The 25,700-nt window shown below is 53.0% G+C and overlaps 2 protein-coding genes and 1 pseudogene across 2 annotated transcripts in view; 1 reads left to right on the forward strand and 2 right to left on the reverse strand.

Annotated features, from left to right (window-relative positions):
* Positions 1 to 381: 381 nt before the first annotated feature.
* Positions 382 to 2,189, reverse strand: LOC122376236 (annotated as a pseudogene).
* Positions 2,190 to 4,867: 2,678 nt separating this feature from the next.
* LOC122376235 (alkaline phosphatase-like) lies at positions 4,868 to 6,529 on the forward strand. Its single transcript, XM_043356024.1, has one exon. The coding sequence runs from the start codon at positions 4,868 to 4,870 to the stop codon at positions 6,527 to 6,529; it is 1,662 nt and encodes a 553-aa protein (XP_043211959.1).
* Positions 6,530 to 9,748: 3,219 nt separating this feature from the next.
* LOC122376234 (ubiquitin-conjugating enzyme E2 Q2-like) overlaps positions 9,749 to 25,700 on the reverse strand; it is a 34,474-nt gene continuing 18,522 nt past the window's right edge. The window contains exons 3-9 of the mRNA XM_043356023.1: positions 20,415 to 20,543; positions 19,590 to 19,766; positions 17,806 to 17,968; positions 16,641 to 16,792; positions 14,487 to 14,690; positions 12,587 to 12,653; positions 9,749 to 11,818 (exon numbers count right to left, since the gene is read on the reverse strand). Coding sequence (XP_043211958.1) covers positions 11,787 to 11,818; positions 12,587 to 12,653; positions 14,487 to 14,690; positions 16,641 to 16,792; positions 17,806 to 17,968; positions 19,590 to 19,766; positions 20,415 to 20,543 — 924 coding nt within the window. The 3' untranslated portion in view covers positions 9,749 to 11,786. The remainder of the gene's footprint in view (positions 11,819 to 12,586; positions 12,654 to 14,486; positions 14,691 to 16,640; positions 16,793 to 17,805; positions 17,969 to 19,589; positions 19,767 to 20,414; positions 20,544 to 25,700) is intronic.

Here is a 25,700-nt window from a genome sequence, read left to right on the forward strand (position 1 = left end):
GCTATGATATTAGGCACCTGAGGCATACTTGGCACTGGGCATAATTTGCGGCACAAATGAGTGCTTTGCCTAGATAAATGTAATTCTGCTAACCGGACACCGTGCATTACATTTTCTCATTGACGATATTTATGTCTTTGTTCTAAATAACTCATGATTTGTTTCGTGTTCTTCTAGAGAAGTTGGCCTGACATTTTGTTATGGGCCCCGCTTCTTTGCTTTAGGCGCGTTTGAAGATATCGAAAGCATGCATTAGTGAAGCAATTAAAAATTGACCTTTGAATATTTTGAGTAAGGTTTGTTTTCTAAGGCACAGTAAAGTGGAAGCCCATTGAGTGAATCTTACCTACATTGTGACAGGGTTACTCGAACACGCTTCGTACTGCTAGACAGCATGTATTTGCCTTGAACACAACGAACACATTGCATCCATCATTCTCTCACACATACGACTATTCTTCATAGTCATCCCGCATCTGTCAGACGTAAGAATTACTCATCGCAGACGGTGAGGTAGTCTCCCTGGCAGAGGGCCCAGTTGATGACGTGGTGAATGTAGTTCTCCTCCAGGCTGCCACGCAGCAGGTGGGCGCCCGGACCGCGCGCGAAGATGCCTACGTCATCTCCGCCGTGGGTCTCCTTTGGGCAGGTAGATGCCGGCGAACTGTTTGTAGTGCGGGTCGCGCCACTCGGCGTCGGGCCCGGTCTCAGTGAGGGCGGCGCGCTTGGCGTCCTGCTCCTCCTTGGTGCGGGTGCCGCCCGGACCGTTGGCGTACTGCAGGATCGGGTACGGCAGGCTGGGCGGCGGACCGCCCTTCTGCATACCGCCGGCGAGGAACGAGGCGGGTCCGTACATGTCCAGACCACGCTCCGGGTAGCCGTTGATCTTGAAGGTGTGGGCGTGGTCCGAGGAGACGACGATGAGGGTGTCCGACTCGTCAGTGTTGTCCACGGCGTACTGGACGACCTCCTCCAGCTCGATAGTCTCGTCGATGGCCGTGTACGCGTTACCGTAGTGGTGGCCGTGGTCGATCTTGGCGCCCTCCACGAACAGTACGAAGCCGTTCGGTCCGCGCTTCAGGATCTCCAGAGCCTTCTTCACCATCTCGGTCAGGTTGACGTCGTCGGGGGTCTGGAAGGCGCGGTACTGCATGTGGCTGCGGCTGAACAGACCCAGCACGTAGTCGGCAGAGGTGGCGTCGAAGTTGTTCAGCTCGTCCTTGGTGGTCAGGTAGGCGTAGCTGCGTCCCAGGGAGGCCTGCTTGTCCTTCCACTCCTGGATCAGGTCACGGCCGTCCAGACGGGACCCACCCTCGACCTCCTTCGGCGTGAACTTGCCCCAGCCGCCACCGAAGGCGACGTTGATGTCGATGCCCTCACGCTCAACGAACTGGGTGGACAGGTCCTTCATGGCGTTCTTGCACGAGTCCTTGACGGGTCCGGTCATCCATTCCATGGCGACAAAGTCGGCGTCGGACTCCCAGGTACGGTAAGCAGTGTGGCCGAAGGTGGCTGCGGGAGAGGCGTGCGTGATACGGGCGGTGGACACCAGACCGACCCACTTACCGGCCTCCACTCCGTAGCGGAGAATCGACTTGGGCGACGAGGCCTCGTTGACGGCATCACAGTTCCAGATGAGGACGGAGCAGTCGACACCGACCGTGAGGAAGTTGCCCTTGGCGCCGGTCAGGTAGGCAGTGGCCGTGGAGGCGGAGTCGGCAGTCCAGCGGTCGCAGTTGTACGTCTTGGAGAGACCGGTGTACGGGAACTTCTCCCACGACAGCATGGTGTGCTCGGGAATATCAGCTCCGTGCAGCAGGCCCTTCTGCTTCCTGGCGGCGGCAAGGGTGTGGATCGACATGCCGTCTCCGATGAACAGGATGGCGTTCTTGGCCTGGTGGTGGTACACCTTGTCGTTCAGCTTGGTCTGGATGATCTCCTGGGCGATGCTCTTCCAGAAGACCGAGTCCAGCACCTGACCAGAGCGGGAGAGAGAAGCGCCGTTGTTGAGGCCCATCTTCTCCTGGACCTCCTTGTAGGAGGAGCCCCAGACCTCGTGCATCTCGAGCTCATCCTGGTCCTCCACCTGGGAGTCGAGAGGCACAGAGGCCACCAGGGCCAGGAGGGCGGCGGCCACAAACAGCTTCATCCTGAGGTGTTCTCGCTTAACTTGTGGTCAAACGAAGACGCTCCTAACCCCTCCGACATCAGTTTATATACGGCGGTAAATTGGTGGATCACGCGTTGGCGTGTGGTTTACCAAGTGTTCGCTATTAGTGCATTATGTGTGGTTAGACATGTGGTGGCCATCACACAGTTCGATATGGAATTTGACAAGTGTTATGTGATTATGCGGGAGCGCGTTGTATCGCATCGTTAGATACATTTGTGTACGAGTATACCTAACTTCAAGATTATAATAACAGTGTGAGCATTGCTTACTCATTAATACCTATGGATTTTAGCTGGGTGAAATCACATCACTAGTCTAACTTCTAAAACTTTGTCGGTTGTTAGCATAACTACAATCGACTTACATAGATATCACGTCAACTTCTTTTGAAACCCCTGACATGGCCTTCATGGTTTTACAAGCTTATGTGCACCACTTACTAAAATATCCCGCGCCCCGCTTGGGCTGTCACGCTCCCGTTGTTCACTAATAGGTTCTAGAGGCGTCGAGCCAGCGATGTCAAGCTTTCAGATACCTACCTGATTATACATCAAGTTGACATGTTCCCTGAAAATTTGAATTGTATGCGGCAAAGTTCTTCTTTTTAACCCGCGCTGGGCCGGGGGGCGTTTCAATACCCCCGTTCCAGGTTTTTCGGAGATACCGCGCCGCCGTCGTTTTTTTTTGCACACCGTTTTTTTTTGCATACCTGTTCAGGCATCTCTTCTGCACATGTTGTGAAATTAGACCCAGGTCTCGTCAGGTCACCAGGTCACGTCAAGTGACCTCACCTCAGAAAAAAATTAGAATCCTCGTCATGCTGCACCGACTGAACGATCACCTCGAAACTTACAGCGATTGATGAGTACCAGTTAAAACAAGATACTCATCTCGGAATTTTAGGTAACCTATGGTCGAGTCGAATTTGCGTCCTCTCCTAAGTCAATTGGAGAAAATTTAAAAGCACCGTTTTTGGACGGACTCCATACACTCTCTGCAAACATCGGGGTACACGTAAGCTCGACAAGCTGAACCGAAAATGGCACCCATAACCTCTTTTTAAGTTTTTTTGAGGTCATATCAGGTCATGAAAAGTCGCCAACAGTTGATAATAACTTTTGCTAGAGACATGCTAGAGCGATGAAAACACATCAGGTGTGTTCAGCTCGACGATATTTCCGGTCAGGTCATGACCTTGACTTGAGGTGAAATTTTCAAAATGACCTTTTAAGGTCAAAGTTTAGTTCGTTTGACGCGTATCGTCGAGGGGAACACGATGCAGGCAAAACTAATGTCGTCACTTCTTAAGTCACACGTTATTGCAGAAAAACGTCTTTTCATAAAAACGGCAATTTTTGCAGTTTTTGCCCTGTGGGGGCTAAACTGTTGACCAGGTCAAATCTGTAGAAATGCTCGCGAAAGAGCGTTGCAAGAGCTATGGAATGCGCTTTTTCCGCGGAGCTGTGGCTCTATTGGTTCCCGAGTTATGCGCCGGTTTTTCGGAAATTGTTGAAATAGGCAAAATATGAGCTTTGATGACCTCTGGCGACCTGACCTTTGATCTGACCAAAAAATGATAAGGAAGTGTTTTCTTTGTTGTTTTTGACGCTCTTTCAAATGCCTACGTGGCCCAGGAGCCGATTTAGACGGGGGGGAGGGGGGCTGCTCAGACGTCCCCGGCCGGGCGCGGTTGGCGCCAAACACCGGCTCGGCAAGGGCTAAATGACGTTTAAGTGACAGTCATGTCAGGCATTTTGATCAAAAAAGCTATAATACTTCAAACACCTCTAACATCTTCAGTTTTTACGGAATCAAGACGCAACAAAAACATATAGGTACATACCTACGTGATTGAACTTTGCGTTTTTTCAGGTTTTCATTCTCTACCTTGAGCTGAGCTAACTCTTTTTTGACACCCTCCATCTCCTTACTCACGGCCTCAGCTACAATAGCTTTAATCTCCTCCATCTCCCTCGCTGAACCCCAAAATCAATCACAAAATCAAAAAAGACACAAAGAAATTATGAGAAAAAGCAAAAAAGGACAAAAGTGAAAAGCAAAAACTGGTAAACTATCAACTATACCCAAAAAATCGAATCGAATCTACGCGTCACCTTTTTTTAATTACCATTCTCAGTTTTTGAAACTTTTGGACTTTGATCCACAAAAAACTGATTCTTAATCCTTATAAAATCCAAAAGCTTAAGAAAGAAAAACAGAAGTTAAGTATGTTAGAGAAGCACGGTGTGTGCACCTACATTCCAATTCACATCGAATCGGTTAAAAACTCTAGGATTTGTTCAAATTTTCTAAATGTCAAGAAGGACACAGTTTGAAAACGATAATTATTTGGGAGTTCTAGAGACATGGGGAGAGATCCCATCCCTTCGCCCTCCGCGCTTTCATCCCTCTCCTACCAAGTAAGGACTAATGGGATAAATATGCCCAGTGGTACAATTAACCAATTAACATCCGAAGATTGCCAACACTTGCTTCCACACATGTTTGAACAATTACGTGAGTCAAACCACTGTCGAATTGCGGTCAAATACCAATGAGCAATTACCTGACCGAGCGCAAGTGTGCGGACCTGAACAGTTTGGGTATAAAACAGACACAAACCGTCAGTCCGTCACAGGCAGCCTGCAACAGTAGGTCTGTTGTCTCAATCAATCCTTCCACCAGATCCCTAGGATGAAGCTGCTGGTGGTCGCCGCCTGTGTGGCGGCCGTGGCCGTGGCCGTGCCCCTCGACTCCCGGGTCGAGGACCAGGACGAGCTGGAGATGCACGAAATGAACGCGCCCACCTACCAGGAGGTGCAGCAGAAGATGGGCCTCGGCGACGGCGCCTCCCTCTCCCGCTCCGGTAAGGTGCTGGACTCGGTGTTCTGGAAGGAGATCGCCCAGGACATCCTGAGGACCAAGCTGGCCGATCCCGTGTACGATCACCAGGCCAAGAACGCCGTGCTCTTCATCGGAGACGGTATGTCTATCGCTACGCTGGCCGCCGCCAGGAAGCGCAAGGGTCTCCTTAGCGGCGCTGATGTGCCCGAGCATACCATGCTCTCCTGGGAGACCTTCCCCTACCTGGGACTGTCCAAGACGTACAACTGCGACCGCTGGACGGCCGACTCCGCCTCCACGGCCACCGCCTACCTGACCGGCGCCAAGGGTAACTTCCTCACGGTCGGTGTCGACTGCTCCGTCCTCATCTGGAACTGCGATGCCGTCAACGAGGCCTCCTCGCCCAAGTCGATTCTCCGCTACGGAGTGGAGGCCGGTAAGTGGGTCGGTCTGGTGTCCACCGCCCGTATCACGCACGCCTCTCCAGCTGCCACCTTTGGCCACACTGCCTACCGTACCTGGGAGTCGGACGCCGACTTCGTCGCCATGGAGTGGATGACCGGACCCGTCAAGGACTCGTGCAAGAACGCCATGAAGGATCTGTCTACCCAGTTCGTCGAGCGTGAGGGTATCGACATCAACGTCGCCTTCGGTGGCGGCTGGGGCAAGTTCACGCCGAAGGAGGTCGAGGGTGGCTCCCGTCTGGACGGTCGTGACCTGATCCAGGAGTGGAAGGACAAGCAGGCCTCCCTGGGACGCAGCTACGCCTACCTCACCACCAAGGATGAGCTGAACAACTTCGACGCCACCTCTGCCGACTACGTGCTGGGTCTGTTCAGCCGCAGCCACATGCAGTACCGCGCCTTCCAGACCCCCGACGACGTCAACCTGACCGAGATGGTGAAGAAGGCTCTGGAGATCCTGAAGCGCGGACCGAACGGCTTCGTGCTGTTCGTGGAGGGCGCCAAGATCGACCACGGACACCACTACGGTAACGCGTACACGGCCATTGACGAGACCATCGAGCTGGAGGAGGTCGTCCAGCACGTCATGGACAACACTGACGAGTCGGAGACGCTGATCGTGGTCTCCTCGGACCACTCGCACACCTTCGGTATCAACGGCTACCCGGAGCGCGGCCTGGACATGTTCGGCCCGTCCTCCTTCCTGGCTGGCGGCATGCAGAAGGGAGGCCCGCCGCCCAAGCTGCCCTACCCCATCATGCAGTACGCCAACGGTCCGGGAGGCACCGAGGACTGGGCTGAGTTCGAGGCCAAGCGCGCTCGTCTGACCGACATGAGCGAGACGGCCGAGTGGCGCGACCCGCACTACAAGCAGATCGCCGGCATCTACCTGCCCAAGGAGACCCACGGAGGAGAGGATGTGGGTATCTTTGCCCGCGGCCCGGGCGCCCACCTTCTGCGTGGCAGTCTGGAGGAGAATGTCATCCACCACGTCATCAACTACGCCCTCTGCCAGGGAGACTTCGCCACTATCTGCGACAAGAAATAATCACGTACACTGCCTCATGCCTACTCGATTCTGATGATGCTCTATGTATCAAACACGCACCCTTATTTTGTTTTCATTTTTAGTAGAAATAGTGTCAGCTGGACATTCCTTGGCGTAGCATTGCTTTGTAGCTTGTGACTAAAATGCATCTTTTGTTTTGCCACTGTTTGTCTCGCAAGCCAAGTGCGGTTCGGAACACATGAAATAAACCTGTTCGGAACACATGAAATAAACCTTGCATTGAGTTCACGTTCTCTCTTGGAATGACGACGTATCATGAAGGTCGTTTTTCTTATCTCGGGTCTCGAGTTGTGTCTTCCGATACGAAAGAGAAATTAGCCGATTCTGCCAGCGCCGTCAAGAACCACTCGCAATGGTATTCGCTCTCACGACACACGGCCTCACAAGTCACAGTTCACACAAATGTCAATGTGCCTTAGATAAGCCTCCATGCTATATAAGTATATAGCTAGCTGCGGTGATGACTCTGACGTCAGCCGTTTCACTTATGACGTCATTCATGACGTCGCAAAATGACTTCTTTGTGATGGTCCATAAATGGCAGGCTAGCTCTGGATGCCACCGAAAAAGAACGAGGTCTTACCTTTGCTCCTCTTTGGATCCGTCTTTCTTACATCAGGGGATACCTTCTAGGTATAGAACAACATCCACAATCCACATCAATTGTGGTCTTCCAGTTAAGGTGATGGCCAACATGCGACGAATGCATATATGCCTATGGATTGGTAAAGATATGGAAACGATGAGAGAAGTCATAAGGCGTTCTAGCTGTCCCTATATAACATGCGCCGTCAGAGACGGGTAGCCGAACAGAAGGTAGTTGGCATTTGGCACACTCACGCTACGAAACCAGTTTCTGGCGTGAATTCAATGGGTACAGTGATGCGAAACAAGCACTGGTTTTTGTTTTATTGGAAGCAAGTTCTTCTGACCTGAAGAGACGATTGCAGGGCTGCGGGGTGATAGGATAGGGCATAGAGGTCATGGACATTGGGCTGTGCGAGACGCCGACGGTGAGCAGCGGAGACCGTCCCGGTGGGACCGGATTGCCCCATTGGGCAGTCCGCCCGCCTCCCGAGCGGTCACCGCGGAGAGAGTTTACCATTTACTGGTGGCAACGGTGGCAATGTGAGCCCGACCTCGCCGTCAGTTGGGGTAACAGTCAGCCCTGGGCAGCTGGAACAGCGTGAGAGTTCCGGTTAGCACCTTGGTCCACCGGATATGGTGCTTAGCCCAAACCAACCAACCAAGCCCTGGACAGCCCGGACAGGGAGCGTGCTGCGTGAGGGGATGCGCATGGATTTGTCCCGAGGATGGATGACCAACTTTGGAAAGTCAGCCCTTTACAATAAACACTCCAGTCCTTTTATTTTGGTTTAAACTCGTGAGACGACTTCGGTGGCTTGGCTAACATTTTACCTACATAACTGATAACCACAACCTTTTAATCGTTAAGTCATAGTCCAGTTGACAGAATATGTCGTCGATATCCACCCCCGTGTTCAAACATCGTCACTGGCTTGTTTTTCTTTTTTCAGCAGTTCGCCGGTGCTGCGCAGAAGGATGTTTCGCTCGCCGACCGTACAGCGGTGGTACATCCGGCCGCTGCCGGCAGATGGCACTGAGAGCGCTCAGCTGCCCAACACCATCATCCTGAAGCGCGTCTCGGCGGCCGAGTCTGGCCCGCTGCTGCTGCCGCTGGCTCACGGCTCGGCTCAGCTCGGCGTGGCTCAGCCCTCGGCTCAGCTCGTGGCTCAGCGGTCAGATCAGCTCCCTGTGCAGCGGAGTCGTTCCGACACAGCCAGCGCGACACCAGCGCCCCTGGCGGTGAACCGGCAAGGCAGGCGGCCTGCGCAGCGGCCCTGGAGCCTGCTGGCGACCCGCCGGAGGCAGTCGGGCGCCACCTGGGTGTACCCCTCAGCGGAGCCGTCCCTGGCGCCGGCCGGACACTGGGAGGGACCCTCCGCCCAGTCGGATTTCTTCTTCGAGCCGTTTTCCGAGCGGTCCGACCGAGCTGCGAGCCGCGCGAGGAAGACCCCGCTCCGCCGCCGGGCGCCGGCCGCGCGCAGGAAACAGAAACCCGCCGCGTCTCACTTCGCGCACCACCGCCGGGCGTCCCACTCCGGTCCGCACACCAGCGTCAGTGTGGGTACATCCGTACTCTACCCAGGCACAGTGATGTCTGACGTCAGCCGGAGCACAGATGACGTCATTTATGACGCCGCGGTGGACCCGCAGCAGTCTGCCAGCAGGATGACGCCTGGTGTGGGTTTCCGACTGCCGCCCAGCAGCGTCGAGTATGGGGGATGGAAGCCGGTGTCGGCGTGAGGCTGAACTCGTAGTGTCCAATAGCGGCGGAACACCTTCAAGGGGGGGGGGGGGCACTGCCGACTTTTGGTCCCATTCTTTCCATGCAACGCCCATAAGGCTAATGTTAAAATGCCAGAATCAAAGGGGGGCACGGTGCCCCGGTGCCCTCCCCGTTCCGCCGCCTATGGTAGTGTCGTATTTAACTAAGTGGTGATGTGTTCGAGCTCAGGGTAAATACAGTAAACGTTGGACAGGGGGAGGTGAGTGAATGTCATTGTTATTAGAATTTATCTGCGATACACAATAAGCTTACTGTGGATGACTGTAGTCCCTGTGCAGCGTATGTTTGAGCCGCCTAGAGCGCGTTAGTTTGTTCGGGCCAGTGATCTGCATGGATTAGCTGTTTCAGGATATGCTCAAAGTGCGGCAGGTGAAAGCCCGTGAGATCCCGCTGAGTTAGGCGGTGACAGGAATTTTACACATCGCACGCCCGAGTTAAACCGCTGAACGATTGACGATGGCCAGTTGTGTTGTGGGTTTTGCAGTGACGCAGCTGAAACGAACATAATGGGACGCGCACTCACGATTGATTGACCCGCGTAACACTAATGGTTTTGAAGTCAGTTTTGAGAAAGGGGACAGCTTTTTATTTTGTTGTTGATTCTGACGGTGTCACTAAGTGTTATCGCTGGTCTGTACAGCACAACGCTCGTTGCCAATACATGTTTTAAAAACCCTGTCAGTCGTATCGAATCTTAACGTTCGCAGTCGCACCCTCCACTACCAAATGCCGTTCACTCCGTCAAACGGCCCTCCGTAGTTCCCTCCGTACAGTTACAGTACAGTACCGTTAGTACTTAGTAGTTCCCTCAGTCACACAGCCCTCGGTACAGTCACGCCCCGTGTATTTCAGCGCCTGGCTACGATACAGTCTGATTGAAAAGACGCGCCACCGGCCGGCGCCGGCGGCAGCTCGGTCCGCGCGCTCACACAGCGAACACCACCGTTCTCCGGCCGAGCTCAGCGGCAGCTGGCTCCAAACGGAGAGCAGCCTCAGCTCCCCAGACGACAGCAGCGGCGAGTGCATGCGCGCGACACACGCAAAGGCGCATGAAAAGGTGCATGACAATAGAGAGAAGGCCATCTGGACCGGTGCGTCGGTGGCGGCGCCGCCCGACGCGTCGGCTCCGACTGCCCGAGTCGCGCAGTGTGACCACACCTCGAGGGCACACCCGAGCGCGGCACACAAATCAACACAGAGTCCTTATCAAAAATAACTCCGCCTATTCGCTACGGTGGTGAGAGGACGCTGCAAGGTCACGGCTAGCACAGAGCCTCTGTACAGAAGAGAGACACACACAGACGAGTGAGTCACCACGCGGCGACTGCACACAGGATAGAGGACAAACTCGAGAGAAATGGTTGTACACTGTGACATCCACACGCGCGCACGGGCGAACCACACCTCACACGAACGGGCTTCTCTACACGGACGACAGGCTCGCTCCCACGCCACACGTGCACAGCTAGTCGGCTATGTTTGGGCCAGTCGGCGGCGCGTCGAACCGGCCCGGTGTGGGGACTCGGTCCGACCGCCGGCGCCACTCTGCCCGCCGCTACACGTACAAAACCGAGACGGAGACGGCCCACGAGACAGAGAGAATACCCATGGAATCAGAACGCGCCGCGCCGGGCCGGACCGGGTCGAGATGGGCCGTGGCTGGGTGGATGCTCGGTCACGGGTAGGCTGAACAGATGTCTAACGTTCAGCGGGGTCTACATCGATCGACTGGTGGCGCCAGAGCGACGCACGGCTTTTGCTAAGTTTCGCAGTGACGAACCCGCAACGCAGTGCTGGTGTCATAGCTATTCTCAGGCGACAAGTCAATGCCAAATCATCTCCAGACGAATCCTCACTACCCCATTCTCCTCCACCCTATCCACAACTTTGGCCCCACCTGGCTCATTTTCCCACCTCTCCAACGCCGAACCGCCCGTTCTCACCACCGACCCGACCCGGCCCTGCCGGCCACGTACAAACACTGCCATTTAGAGCGCTGACACTTTCTCACTCTGGCTCTCTCACCCTCTCTCACACAAGCGACACGCGCTCACATACAGGCGAGCGGGTGCGAACCTAGGAGGTATCTTAACGTACAAAACGGCTCTTCGTCGTATTTACAATTGGGCGACGGGCTTGTGAAGCGTCGCCGCCCCTCAGCTAGCTATCTACACAGTTTTCAGACATCTCTCTCCGTCCCTCTCTCCCCGTCTCTCCAGTGCTCTGTCCCGCAGCTTCCTTCTCATCTGAATAGACCGCGCGACACACCAGCCACCACGCCGCTCCGCCGAGTGTTCTCAGTGTGTTCTCTGTGTTCTCAGTGTGTTCTCCGAGTGCTGTGTTCGGTGAACGTTCGCAAGAAATGCGAGGTGTGTGTAATGTGTGTTTCGTGTGGCGTGTAGTCTGTGATGGCACTGTCCAGCAGTGGTGCTTTTCACAGTAAAATCCTGTGCAGATATGGTGTATGCGTGTCTGTCTGTTTCTTTACCTGTCTGCCGTTTTTCTGTGTCGCCGCTAAATAGTGTATCCAAGTCGTGATTATCCGTCTCGTAAGCCACAGGGGACCCCTTCTAAAGGTCTGTATATCAATCACTGTAACCATGCTACCCCAATCAGCCCGTCTTACCCCAATTAGACCGTCAACTCCCTGTGTCTACCCCCGTGTGTCTGTGTTACCTGTGTGTGGGTGCGGATAGGTGCGTGTCTCGTGCGCCACGTGGTCGTCCCACGTGCGGCGGCGCCACGTGGCGGGCGTGTCGTGCGGCCGGCCCCTCGTGGAGATCGCGCGGCCGCCGAGGTTGTGCCGGTCTCCGGCGGACCGCTCGGCGGCGGGCGGCGGCACCCCGGCTGTCGGCCCCCGGCCCGCTAACCGTCCGCCTGGGGCGGCGTGAACCAGCCTGGGGAACACAGAGGGAGGGGTCAGAGGTGCTGGTCCCGGGCCGTTAACAGTCCGCCTGGGGCGGCGTGAGCCAGCCTGGGGAACACAGAGACAGCGGTCAGAGGTGCTGGTCTCGGGCCGACTGAGGGACAACACATGGACAGGGGGAGGTCAAACTTGGAGCATAGACTGCGCAGTGCAGGTGGCTATAGTCTGTTCCATATCAAGCTTGCAGTCGGAGTTTCTTCGGCAGATCGCTCCTCCGCTCAAGAATTTGCGTGTTAAAATGTAAGAGCTGTATATACAGAAATCACGCACTGCTTTCACAGGGCACTTCGTCTGCAAACTTGAAACGGAACAGAGTATAGACGGCGCAATAAAACAAATAGTGGGAAGGGTTTCTTCACACACAGCGTAATTGCACATTGCTACGCCCTAAATATGTCGATACTTTCGAGTGATAGCAGACAGAGCTGATATCAACGGAAATCTACCAGAGCGGCGCTACAGTAGGTTTATATCACAAACAACGTTTAGCATGTTTACGTTACATGTAAATAGACATGGAACTACGAAAGTGGTGGGTAAAATAAAGTTAAAACGGCATGCATCCTCACGGCAAATAGTGTTACGTCAGATATAGAGCAGTATTGGCTTAGATAAGCATCACATAAGCATATGATCGAATTAAGAAAACATGCCTGGGAAAATTCACAGAATCTGTTCGACCCTTCCCAAAATAATGCAACCTTATTTCCCGCGAACAGACCCGCGCCAGATCACTCACCGTTCTTCTCATGGATCTGCACCAGCGACTTGAAAGACTGCTTGGCTCGCGATAGGCTGTATTGGCCCTGTGAACAACAGTTGAGTGTCAGACAGTGGCAGAGACGGGGCGAAAGACGCCTCGGAAAGGGCAGCATTATCTACCCTAGAGGTATTTGGGAGCAAAGGTCAGGCCTACAGATAGTACAGAAAGGTGCAGCTCGTTGCACGGAACAGCGCTGAGGAAACCAAGCGTTACTTGTCCTGTGTTGTTCTGCAGAGTGGGGAGGTTGGGATACTCTCTACACACCTTTTCTGATGTGACCAGAGTATCGTCAGCTGATGTGAATAAGCGGTAAAGAAGGGTTATGGTCTATGGGGCGCCCGCACAGCACTGGTCATCAACACGCTAGTGAGTGCAGTTAGACTGTAGAGCGCAATCATGTGGTAACAGCTTTGCAATGGAACCAACAGCAACATACCTAATGGGTAAGGTCATCAGCGCGAATCACACGCAACACAGAGCAACGCGATAGGCAAGAAACATAATAAATCATTTGTGAGCGACTTCTGACGTTCGGGAAAATTGCATTTCTTGAACGGCGATGTGGGTAGCTCGTCAGGATGAACGGTCTCAGCGCCGGCAGGCATCAATGAATGTGCTGCGAACCGAGCAACATGGATTGTTTATTTCATAATAGGCTATCGCTTCACCAGATTCCTTTCTGGCCTGGTCGGATAACATCATTGGACCGGATATTCGTTACAATTTATGCCACCAGTGACCAGAACCCAGCATTATAATTTATAAGTAACATAAACTTTTGAATGATCCTTTTCCACATCACAAACTTATCCACCAGAGCATTTATTTCTGGCAAACCAGACTAACCGATGCGACTGTGACTGGTACACTATCATTCCTGCAAGCCTAATCAATATCAAAGCGCCTGATTACTCGTATCAGAGTTCACATTTAAACGCACACCGTTATTTAAACTCTCCAATCAGCCTGGCTCGTGACGTATGACCTGTTATTTTGTGTGACAGCTATTTGTCCGGTTACACGGATCACGGTTCACAATGAAAAATGAAAGCCCACCGACACTTGCGCTCTCCAATCACCAAAGCTTGTGAATTGTTCTTTTGTATGGCAGCTGAGTTTGTAAGGCATCCTCTTTCACTCCATTTCCATATAAACGCCCATCCCTATCTACTCTACTCTACTCTGACTATACTCTACTCTACTCTACTTTATTCTGCTTTATTCTACTTTATTCTACTCTATTCTACTCCCCACCGTACTCTACTCTAGTCTCTACCAACCACTATAACCCTAGTCCCTACCATCTATCCCATCCATCCCTCCATTCGCTCTTTCCCAACCTACTTGCTCACCTGGTAGGCTCCCTGGTTGATGCGGGCACTCAGTACTCACCCTGGTTGATACAAGGCACTCAGTACTCACCCGGTAGGCGCCCTGGTTGATGCGGGACACTCAGTACTCACCCTGGTTGATACAAGGCACTCAGTACTCACCCGGTAGGCGCCCTGGTTGATGCGGGACACTCAGTACTCACCCTGGTTGATACAAGGCACTCAGTACTCACCCGGTAGGCGCCCTGGTTGATGCGGGACACTCAGTACTCACCCTGGTTGATACAAGGCACTCAGTACTCACCCTGGTTGATGCGGGCACTCAGTACTCACCCGGTAAGCGCCCTGGTTGATGCGGGCACTCGGTGCTCACCTGGTAGGCGCCCTGGTTGATGCGGGGACACTCAGTACACACCCTGGTTGATGCGGGGCACTCAGTACTCACTCAGTACACACCCTGGTTGATGTGGGGCACTCAGTACTCACCTGGTTGATGCGGGGCACTCAGTACCCACCCTGGTTGATGCGGGACACTCCATACTCACCCGGTAGGCGCCCTGGTTGATGCGCGCCTTGCCCTTGACCAGTGTGGCCGTAATCTGCATGATGATGGCCTCCACCGTGTAGGCAGACGTCCAGCCCTGCTTGGTGAGCAGCTCCATGCACAGCGCGCCGCCCAGCAGCACGTAACCGTTCTGCATCACTGGGTAGACCACGCGCACGAACGGCGGCTCGAACGGATAGTTGTCCTGGGGGTGTGGTGGAGAAACTGTCAGAACTCAGAAATGGTTTGTTCTAGCGAGGGTTAGAACGGAGGGTGCAGTCAGAAGGAGTTAGATGGCGTGGGAATGCTCGGAGGTGGGTGGGACGAGCAGAAGGGATCTATATTATGATTTATAACATGTCCGTACGTGTGTCATGCCTTATGTGTCTTATTGCGCCTGAAAGGCGCCGCGTAGCGACGTGAAATTTGGCATGCCAAATCTGTGGGCGTGGGCGGCCTTTGTATTAAAATTTGGGGGTGATCGGGCCAGAGGTGCGCCGTCAGCACGCGCTCGCGTGCGCCATAGGGTTAACACGGGAAACGGTCAAAACGAACATCGGACGAAAACCGGCCTGCGGCGCCTGCTTCCCGGCTGTATAAGTCGGCAACGGGTGGGCGCAGCGAGAAGCGGTTTTCACCACTGGATAGAGGAGAGATGGAACTAGCGTATTTACATGGTTTCATAGTATAGCACGCGCCACGTGCAAGACAGCACCCCCGGTTGTCAAAAAATGACCGATTTCGTGCATTGTAACGGGAAAATGGATGGCACTGGAAAACGGTTTGACGGAATGAAATCGGTGTTGTATTATTTTACAGACAACTGTACGTGTAATGATAGGAAAGCAAATAAAAACTGATGATCCGTACCATTTCCTTAATAATGAAAAATTAATTTGAAAATTTGACTCGCGCGGAGCGCGACGTCCTTTACAACATCAAAACGTATTTAAAACGCTGACCAATCGCTATGAAAACTATATATTCGGAAAGAGCATTCTTTTCTGACCAATATCCACCCAAAATATTATCGAAAAGTCAATTAACTTTTGTGAAAATGACTCAAACATACGACCGTGTTTTGTTAACGTTACAGGTATTTTTCAACAAAATCCGATCGATTGCTTATGGCCGGCAAGTCATACAACTTTTGACAATAGCTATCAAAGCATGGGCTGCAATGCACCGCCCGCCCAGCGGAATCCCAAATACTTGAAATAAGCGCTAAGCAGTAAACAGTAGGGGAAGCGGGGGTAGCACCGCCATGTGGGAAACACCGCCATCCTCTATCGGCAAAACTCTGAATTGTAAATGTAAACACCCGCCATTTCGGTGTCCGAACGGAAACGGGACGCCGCGTGAGGTAGGTTTCGCTAAGATTTATTTGATTTTGAGATCGCAATTGCCCATTTTGTGAATTTCACACCATCGTTGTAATCATTTGGCATGTTTTAGCAGCAAGTAAGTGGTCATTTCAAGTCAAAATGCCTTGATTTTTACGTTAAATTTGAGGGCATGAAGTGCTCTTCGTTGAGAAAGGAATTACAGAAGAATCGCGTCCCGGCTTGTAGGATGACATAGAAGAGATGGGAAAGGGTCAGGGGGCGGGATACTTAAGATGGGAGGAATAGAGGGATTGATATGTCGCAGCCGAGCAAACGAAAATACGGGGATGTAATGGGAAAGAGGGAAGCTTTAGGGATGGGAGATTGCCTATCTGTATTTGAGAAACGGCAAAATGAACAGTACCAAAGCTGGGAATGTTTGGTAGTGAAGGCGATCTGAAAGAAGAGGGCAAAGGCATTGGGGAAGTCACGGAAACGGCGCAAGTGTTGGCAAGGCATCATCCATTCTAGCACTACCTACTCCCCAAGGGGCCGCAGCAACATGTACTAGGTGTGGCAGGGGAAAGGTTGAACAACTAACAATATGGTAGCCAACGTCGGATGAGACATCTCAGCGATGAAACTCGAAACCAACTCCAACAACAATCAACATCTACCAACTCCCAACACTGAATGGCAGCAGTGAATGGAAACGACAAGCAATAGATATCCCCAACTTCCAGGCATCCGACGCGACCAAAAATGTCCCCACCACCGTGTCCAAACTCTGCACAACAATCCGGTTGTCATGACAACGGGGCGGTGCTCACCTCAAACACCAGGTTGAGCAGAATGTGGTCAATGCCCTCTTTGTCTTTCAGCTGGCGCAAGTCGCTGTAGAGGTGCGAGTCGGGGTCCACCTTATAAATCTTGACGTTCCAGTCGTAGAGACTGTCGTTCTGAAGGTCCACCTTGAAAGAACCTGCCGGGGACGGTAAATGAAGTCAGTGAGGGGCTGATGGGGTTGGCTGGAAATTGCGTGCCTATGAAAGCAGTGATTGTGGTGCTGCTTGTCTCTTTAGATAAATTGAGTACACAGATAGACAAATAATCAATGCCATGACACCACGGGACAGTCACAAAAAAAACAACCCTCGCTCCTCATGTCACTCAGAATCCCCTGAGATTGCCCACCAACTCAATCACTTTGTTTAGGTACATCCTAAAGGCTACCCGGTTACCCGGTAAAGCACCGTGAGCAGTACTACACCGATGTACAGCACACAGGCAGTGCTGACACCAGCCAGACCGGTAGGAGATTACTGAGGCCGTCAGTGGCCGGTGCTACAGCCGTGACGGCGACACTGGCGGGTCCACCGCCGCCGGCTAGCCCGTGATGACAGTGACTATCTGCCAAACTAACAGCTCAACTAATTACATGGTATAAATATGGCTAGGGCATTAAAAGGAGCAGTCCAATTGGATTGCAAAAACTTCAAACATGAACATCGGTAAAACAAAATATTAAGATCAATCTTCCTATTTTCCCCAGCAAGTAATTTACCACCAAGTCAACAGATGAAATATGAAGATAAGAAACGAAGAGAAGAAAAACAGATTACGGCAGAAACGCTAAGAACTAGAGATGTGATAAAAGAGGTAAGCAAAGAATGGGGCAAGAGAAGCGAAAGAGAACGAAACGATAAGGAAAGTGAGGATGGAGAAACAGCGAGTGAAAGGAGAGAGAGAGAGAGAGAGAGAGAGAGAGAGAGAGAGAGAGAGAGAGAGAGAGAGAGAGAGAGAGAGAGAGAGAGAGAGAGAGAGAGAGAGAGAGAGAGAGAGAGAGAGAGAGAGAGAGAGCTCCCCAAGCTACCCATCCCATCTCCAACAGCACACATGAAGCTCTCTTCACACCCAAAGGTCAACCCTAACCAGCCTCATCCCCACTCTACCACCCCTCTCCCTCCCTCCCCTCCTCCCTCCCTCTCTACCCACCGCTTTTGACGCTCTCGGATCGGTAGATGTCTCGGAGCTCCTTCATGAGCCGGTCGGTGGCCTGCACACTGCCGGCCGTGGCCGGGCCGCGCGTCAGCTCGCGCGAGTGGTGCTGCCGGAGACGCTCCAGGGCCATCTGGTGCTCCGGACACAGCTCCTTGTCCTGGGGACACGGGGGGGGGGGGGGTTAGAGGGGGGAGGGACACAGCTCCTTGTCCTGGGGACACAGGGGGAGGTTAGGGGGGTGGGACACAGCTCCTTGTCCTGGGGACACAGCGGGAGGGAGGGAGGGTTAGAGGGTGTGGGACACAACTGATTTGTCCTGGGGATAGACGGGAGGAGGAAGGGTTAGAGGGGGTGGGACACAGCTCCTTGTCCTGAGGGACACGGCGAGGGGGGGTTAGAGGGGGTGGGACACAGCTCCTTGTCCTGGGGGACACGGGGGGGGGGTTAGAGGCAGGGAGGGACACAGCTCCTTGTCCTGAGGACACGGCGGGGGGGGGGGGGGGTTAGAGGGTGTGGGTGGGATACAGCTCCTTGTCCTGGGGACACGGCGGGGGGTTAGAGGGGTGTGGGCGGGACACAGCTCCTTGTCCTGGGGACACAGGGGGGAGGGGTTAGAGGGGGTGGGACACAGCTCCTTGTCCTGGGGACACGGGAGGGAGTTAGAGGGTGTGGGAGGGACACAGCTCCTTGTCCTGGGGGACACGGGGGAGGGGGAGGGTTACAGGGGGCGGGACACAGCTCCTTGTCCTGGGGACACGGGGGGTTATAGGGGGGGGGGGTGAGACACAGCTCCTTGTCCTGGAGATAGACGGGGGGGGTTAGAGGGTGTGGGTGGGACACAGATGATTTGTCCTGGGGATAGACGGGGGGAGGGTTAGAGGGTGTGGGTTGGGTGGGACACAGTTCCTTGTCCTGGGGACACGGGGAGGGTTAGAGGCTGGGAGGGACACAGCTCCTTGTCCTGGGAAACGTGAGGGACCGAGTTAGAGGGTGTGGGTGGGGTGAGGCGAGGCTGGTTTGTCCTGAGAGGGAGACAGCGATCAAGACAAGCAGATCCACAGATGCCTTTCATTGGTGTCATGGAGTACAGAAGCTTACAAAAAAAAAAACAGAAAAACATCCTAGACCATCAGTTCCGTGGCATCACGACTAGCGAAAGCGGATATGTAATCGAGCATTGTCGGTAATTGCGGCAGCCATGATACCAAGAGCCAGCCAGCTTTACCAAGAGCCGGTGAATATTCCTGGAGACAGCCGTACAAAATACGCAGCCAAACGCATCTATTCTTTCAATCAGGGTCAAAATATCGGCTGTATCATTTATTGCAACCTCTATTGGCACCAAGAATAAAACCAGACAATGAGCGCAATCAGAATAGCCCCAGAAGTACCGACGGGTATTTTTAGATTTGTCGAGGACATACAGGTAGCCTTGTGTTGCAACCAGCGAGCACATGATGCAGCTAATAACAACTACCTAGGTTTTGTAGTGTGAGGTTGATGCAACGCACTTGTTATATGACACCCGGCGGACAGCGAAGCGTCCTATAACGAAACCAACTGCCACCCCCGCTCGCAACAACTCCCAGCCCCGCCCCGCCTCGACTCCATTCTAGCTCGCCCCGACTTCAGACTCCCCGCCCCAATTCCGGCCGTCCCAACTCTCACCCTCACTCGCCCCAAATCCACCCCGCCCTATCCCACCTCCGTCCCACCTCCCGCCCCCACTCCATCCCGGCACAACTCACACCCCCCTACTCCCCTCCCTATCGTCTTACCGGATCCTTCTCGCTGGCAGTGGGCTCCTCCATCTCAATGTGCATCTCGTCCATGTCCTCGTCCGGCTCCAGGTCGTCATCATCGTCATCTTCCTCCTCCTCATCGTCGTCATCGTCGTCCTCGTCGAAACCGTCGTCGGCCGACGCGGCGGCGCCGTCACCGCTGCTCGGAGAGGCCTGGCGCGCAGAGGTCAGGTCAGGTCAGGTCAGGTCAGGTAACGTGTCAGGTCAGCTCAGAGGGGCAAATGGATGTTAGATAAGCACGTGCTGGGGCAAGGTGTGTGGAAAGCATGTGTGTGTGTGTCGTGGAGGGGGGCGGGGGGAGAGGCTGATGACGTGTGGTATGGCAAGAGACAGATTAAACATTTCGACATGCACGTTGACAGCAGACAACAGGGAGTCTGAAATTCAAATTCCATTCCATCAAAACACCAGGTAAAGACGCAAAGTGCCTCCAAAACAGCATGATAAAGTCATTCAAATTAAAAATTATAATCATAAAATAGCTATTAAAATAGATAGGCGTAGTGACTGACAACAGACGCTTGTGTTACGGCGCGTCATTTGGGCGTCATGGCAGCCATGCCGACCCGGCGCACATAAGTACAGATCATGATGACTGGTGTACCCACACATGCTGACCAATGACCATCAGCGCAAGTACGACTCAGGAGAATTCAGCTATAACCAGTATCAATCAGCTGAACCTAGTAACCTCTCACGCGTTATAGTTTATAACGCCCTAGGCGTCCAGCTTCTATCGACCGTTCGACGTTCTCTCCTCCCTCTCTCTTCCCCCTCTCTCTCTCTCACTCCCTCTCTCACCTGAGTGGCGCGGCTACTCTGTGAGAACTGTGCGAAGGTGACGCGCAGCTGGCGCTCCAGGTCGGGCGGCGTGGGCACCCCCAGCGCCGGACACACCAGCTCCAGCAGCAGCTTCGTCTGCGACAGGATCTGAGGGCAGAGACGAGAGGACAGGTCAGCATACAGGTCTACTCAGTAGGTGAGAGCGTAATTGTGTGTGTGTGTGAAGGGGAGGGGGGAGCAGGGCTAATTAGGGGTAGATATGAGAGCTGGTCAAAATACAGAGGTTCAATATCAATATCCAATAGGTCAGGCACTGATAAATCATCACAGGACTAATCAAATAGACGACAGTCGCAGAGAAAACACTCATACAGGTAGTACAAAACACCCTGAGCAAACTAACATCGCACAAGAGCAAATCAGACGGGAACCGCTGAGGTCGCCCGTAAAAACGGAAGGCGAAACACCGAATCTGTCACAAAACGATCGGCAGAACTACATCGATAACTAGGCCAGGGCTAACGAGACAAAGGAGGGGGGGGGGGCTGGACAAAGAGACCGACCTACTGACCGTCCCCCGGGTCACCAGGGCGGGCGGGGGGGGGGGTTGGGCAGGACCGATTCAGCGCTATTGTCGATAGGATGATCGTACAACAGAAAACTGTGGGAGAATGACCTTTACGGCACAGTCCGGGGTGAGTGTACGAGCCAGTCCTTAAAGGATTGGTTGGGATGAAACTGTTTGTGTGATATAGCAATTTGGAAAGCTATTTTAACACACTTCACAAGTTTCACACACAAACACACTTTAGCCGCAAAAGTGTGTTTGTGGCTGAGATAGCAATCGAGATTCGGATTGAATGTGATTGCAATGAGGTTATTCCTCGACTCGTGTTGCGATTGAACATGCGATCGAGGCTGGACTGGTCACACATACAATCAAGGTCTTCGGATCAGGCACCTCAGACTAGGCAAAATGAGTTATCGATGGCAGGCACGCCGGTATGCGCCTCACTCGAGACGCTTCTCGACGGATGGACTCGGCGCTACCTCGTCCGATAAGACGTCACCTGACGAGCCAGACACTCCATACAAGACTTCAGAGGGACTGTACCCCACCGGGGACCGTAAAGGATACCACCGCACCATCTCCCAAACCTTGCCCAATCACCGAGAACACACGCACACGCCACATTGCAGCCACAGGTCACCCGTCGCAGCAGGTGAGGCCAATGAGCCATATATGGACGCTACGCCACACGATAATGGCTATGAATGGTGCAGGTTACACCGCAGGTCTATATAGAACATCTCAGTGTGGTAGTTCCCAGGCAACTGCAGCTTCGCCGGGTAGGAGCATTAATTATGTTGCCTATCAACCATCAAAGGGGTATATCCCAACTACTTTGATGGTTATGTAATACGGTCAATATAACACTATCAGAACTTCGTCACCTTTCTTGTTTGTTAATTGGGGCTTTAGGGCGCTCCGACTACTTAGGTCATTGTGCGCCCTTCGTCACCTTTCATTACATAGATACAACAACCACATTTAGAAAATGAGATACACCATGAAAGCACTCCTAATATACATTCTAGATATAGCTGGGAGAATGCTCTACCCACATATACGCCGAAGATGAACGAAGTAAACATCAAACTAACGCAAGGGAAATCTAAAACTTTGCTTTGCGCCACTCGTGGGCATCGTGACCCAAAAGCCGTGAGCTAGCAAACCAAAAACTGCGAGTTATATGTATGTTGAGTCATCAAACGATACGAATTTATCACAATGTGATTGGCCTTGAGCAGTGAGCCTTGGTTCGTGAGCCATGAACCCAAACCGTTCATTAATATTTGTGAATCAAGCGGTGATTCATGATCCGTGCGTCACGAACTCAGAGTCGTAAGGCGACTCACGAGTCGTGAATCTCGAGTGCCATTATCCGTGACCGAGTGGCGCCCCACCTGCGCCGCAGTGACGGTGGTGGCGCGGCCAGACGCACCTTATACAGACTCCCAGCCAGTCTCCAAGGACCCCGCAGGGAGGGGTGACAACAAGCAGGGACGGCGCTAACTATGGTAAAGAACGAGCGATGCTTTGGACCATAACCTGTAGTGTTTATTGGTAAATATCTAACAAACTTAGGGATTGCATCATCTTGTTTGTGCTTATCTGAAAGTGTGTGGATAAAAATACCGTACTTACTCGAACATAACTTATACGAGTTTCGTGTCTTGTCAACTAAATAGCCAGAGCACGCATTGAATCGATAAAAGGAAGTGACACAGTTCTATATTCCGCAAAAACCAAAACACGATTATTGTTTATTGTTTATTGTTTATTGAACACTTAAGAACTCATCCATACAACATGGCTATTCTTGAGTTCGTGTCATAGGAGGTGAAAAAGTAAATACAAGGGGATGGTGACGCAATCAAGCACACATAAAAAAAATACATAGCCCACAAGCACGCATACTTTCTAAAATTGGCCCAGACGCCGTTTCACATTCCTTTTAAAAGCGCCCGGTGGTTGCTCCCTGACAGCGAGAGGCAGGGCATTGAAAGCCGACACAGCACGGTACAAAAATCTCCTTCGGCCGGACTCGGATCTTATCCGTGGAAGAGCGAGGTCTGCGTCCTGCCGTGTGTTGCGCTCTCTCCCCTCTCCTACTGTGGAGAGCTGCTCGGCGATATCCTGAGGAGCGCCGGTCACCAACATGCGCTTGAGTAGGCACAGAGTGTGGTAAGTGACCAGTTCACGAGCCGGGAGCCAGGTGAGAGTTCTAAGTGCGTCACTCACGCGGTCATGCTTGCGCCGCCCCGTGATAACTCGTGCACCGAAGTTAATCACCTTTTGAACACGAGACATGTTTTTGGCGACCGCAGTACCATAGACACTGATACAATATCTCACGGTTGACAGAACCAATGCGTTGACAATAGTGATGAGAGTCTCTTTCGGTAGTCTATATCTGGCATGACTAAGACCTATAAGAAGACCAGTGCATCGTCCGACAAGCTGATCTATATGGTACTCGTAAGACAGCGTGCGGTCCATCACCACGCCCAAGTTTTTGACGCGATCACTCTCGTGGATGGTACTGCCGCTCACGGTAAGGGTAACAGGCGGAACACCTCGTAACATTTGGCGCGTACCCAAAACTATAAGCTGCGTCTTGCTGGAGTTCAGTTTCAAGGAATTTTGCATAAACCAGCGATGCAGGGTGTTTAGTGCACACTCCATGCGATGAACCAGTGATGCGATGTCACTTTTTCTGCCCGTAACGAGGAGCTGAGTATCATCAGCGTATTGAACGATGGTCACCTCGCTCTCTACGTACAAACTGATGTCGTTCGAGTACACGGTGTACAACAAAGGTCCGAGCGAGGTACCTTGGTACACTCCAATCGGGTTTCTCATCGGTTTGGAGGTCACCTGTTCGTTCTGTGGCGAGCTCATTCGAACGTATTGAAAATGATCCGAAAGATAACTTTGGAACCACTCAGTGTTCACTCCATAAAGTTCAAGTTTTTTGAAGCAATTTGGCGTGATTCACAACATCAAAACATTTACTCAGGTCTAACAAGACAAGAAGACAGATATGACCCTGATCCATGGCCCGATGGATGCGATCGGTAATTTGAATAAGTGCCGTTTCGGTAGAATAGTTTCGGCGAAAGCCATGTTGGGCGGAAGCAAGAAGGCAGTTGTTGACGAAGAAAGAGTACAACTGTTCGTGAACTAGCCGTTCTATGATCTTTGAGAGACAGGGCACAAGTGAAATAGGGCGAAAACTAGATGGGTCGGTGAGAGCACCGACTGACTTGTAAATGGGCTGTATCACGGAGAGCTTCCACGGCGTAGGTACTGTACTGGTGACCAAACTAGTGTTAATTACGCAAAGGATCACATGTGCTATCGCGTCAAAGCAGGATTTCAAAAACTTCATCGTAATCCCGTCTGCATCACACGCCCCGCTGCCGTTCATGCACAGTACCGTAGCACGCAGCTCTCCCATAGTGACAGGTCTCACACGGAACTGAGCGGTGGAGACACGGGGGAGTCGAACAGGCAGCTCACGGAAATCGGGGGGACGCGCAACAGTAACAGATTGGGCCGTTTTTACACCGATCTCCGTAAAAAACGCATTCAAGGCGTCAGGGGCCACATCCGGTAGTTTGTGGCCGGCGGCCTTTCCACTTATAATGCCCCGCACGCAACGGAACATGGCCGATCGTCCCGCCTCAGAGATCCGGCGTCTGACGTCCTCCCTCGAGTCGCGCTGGATCGCCGCACGCGCCTGGCGGTTTAGTTCGCGGTACGCCGTCTCGTCTCCCTGGCGTCAGGGAGACGAGACGCCCCGCTGCGTCTCGGGGCGTCGTTGTGCCCGTTCAATGCGCCTCCAGGCCTGACCGCCCCTGCACCCACGGCGCATATCCCGCTGCCCGCCGGCGGGCCATGATACGCCGGGTTCCGTCTGACACGGGCGGCGCGTCCGGGTTCCTGATTCTGAAGCGGCGAAGGGGCGCGTGGACCTCGAGTGTGCGCAGTAGACAATGTATGAAATAGTCATGCTGACGAGCGACATCGTCAGTGTCAAACACGGGTGACCAATCGACCGCACACAGATCGGTCCTCAGGGCATCGTAGTCAATCTGTCGCCAGCTACGCCCACTCGTAGACATTGGAGCAGGGCGACATCTGCTGTACTGAAACAACGCGCGAGTAAACATGTGCGGACTGAAATCACAGTGCTTGACACCGTGGCGAGTTACAGCGGTTCCTCTGTTAGTAATAACCACGTCGAGGATAGACCCAGATCTGGGAAATGTAGCAGACGAGATGACTTGCTTAAGGTCGTACTTTTCTATCAGCCGGGACAGCTGCGCACCATTGGTGCCAGCTTGCACGTGCCGCATATCACAGTTCATGTCACCAGCCAAAATCACAGATCCGCGATGGCGCGATAGAAAGTGTTCGATCTGGGCGTCAAAATCATCAAGATCGGCAGTCAGCTGGGCTCCGGTGCCGGACGGCGGCCGGTACAGGGAACAGATTAGAATGTTTCTATTACGCCCCACTTGCACCTGAACCCAGAGCGACTCGAGTTTGGATGACGCAGAAGTGGCCGCGGGTTTCGGCAGTACGTTCAGTTGATATCCATCCCGTGCTAGCACTGCCACTCCACCGTAGCCGCGTCCGTCCCCTCTGTCCGCTCTCGCCAGCTGGTAGCCGGGAAAAACAATCAGCCGGCTCGGCACGGTCGGTCGGAGCCAAGTCTCTGACAGGACGATTAT

Source organism: Amphibalanus amphitrite, unplaced genomic scaffold (assembly GCF_019059575.1).
Source record: "Amphibalanus amphitrite isolate SeventyFive unplaced genomic scaffold, NRLGWU_Aamphi_draft 002061F_arrow, whole genome shotgun sequence".
NCBI classification, from domain to species: Eukaryota; Metazoa; Arthropoda; class Thecostraca; order Balanomorpha; family Balanidae; genus Amphibalanus; species Amphibalanus amphitrite.

Bases quoted from the DNA above. Each gene is read 5' to 3' on its own strand.
- LOC122376235 (XM_043356024.1), top strand. From the start codon at position 4,868: ATGAAGCTGCTGGTGGTCGCCGCCTGTGTGGCGGCCGTGGCCGTGGCC.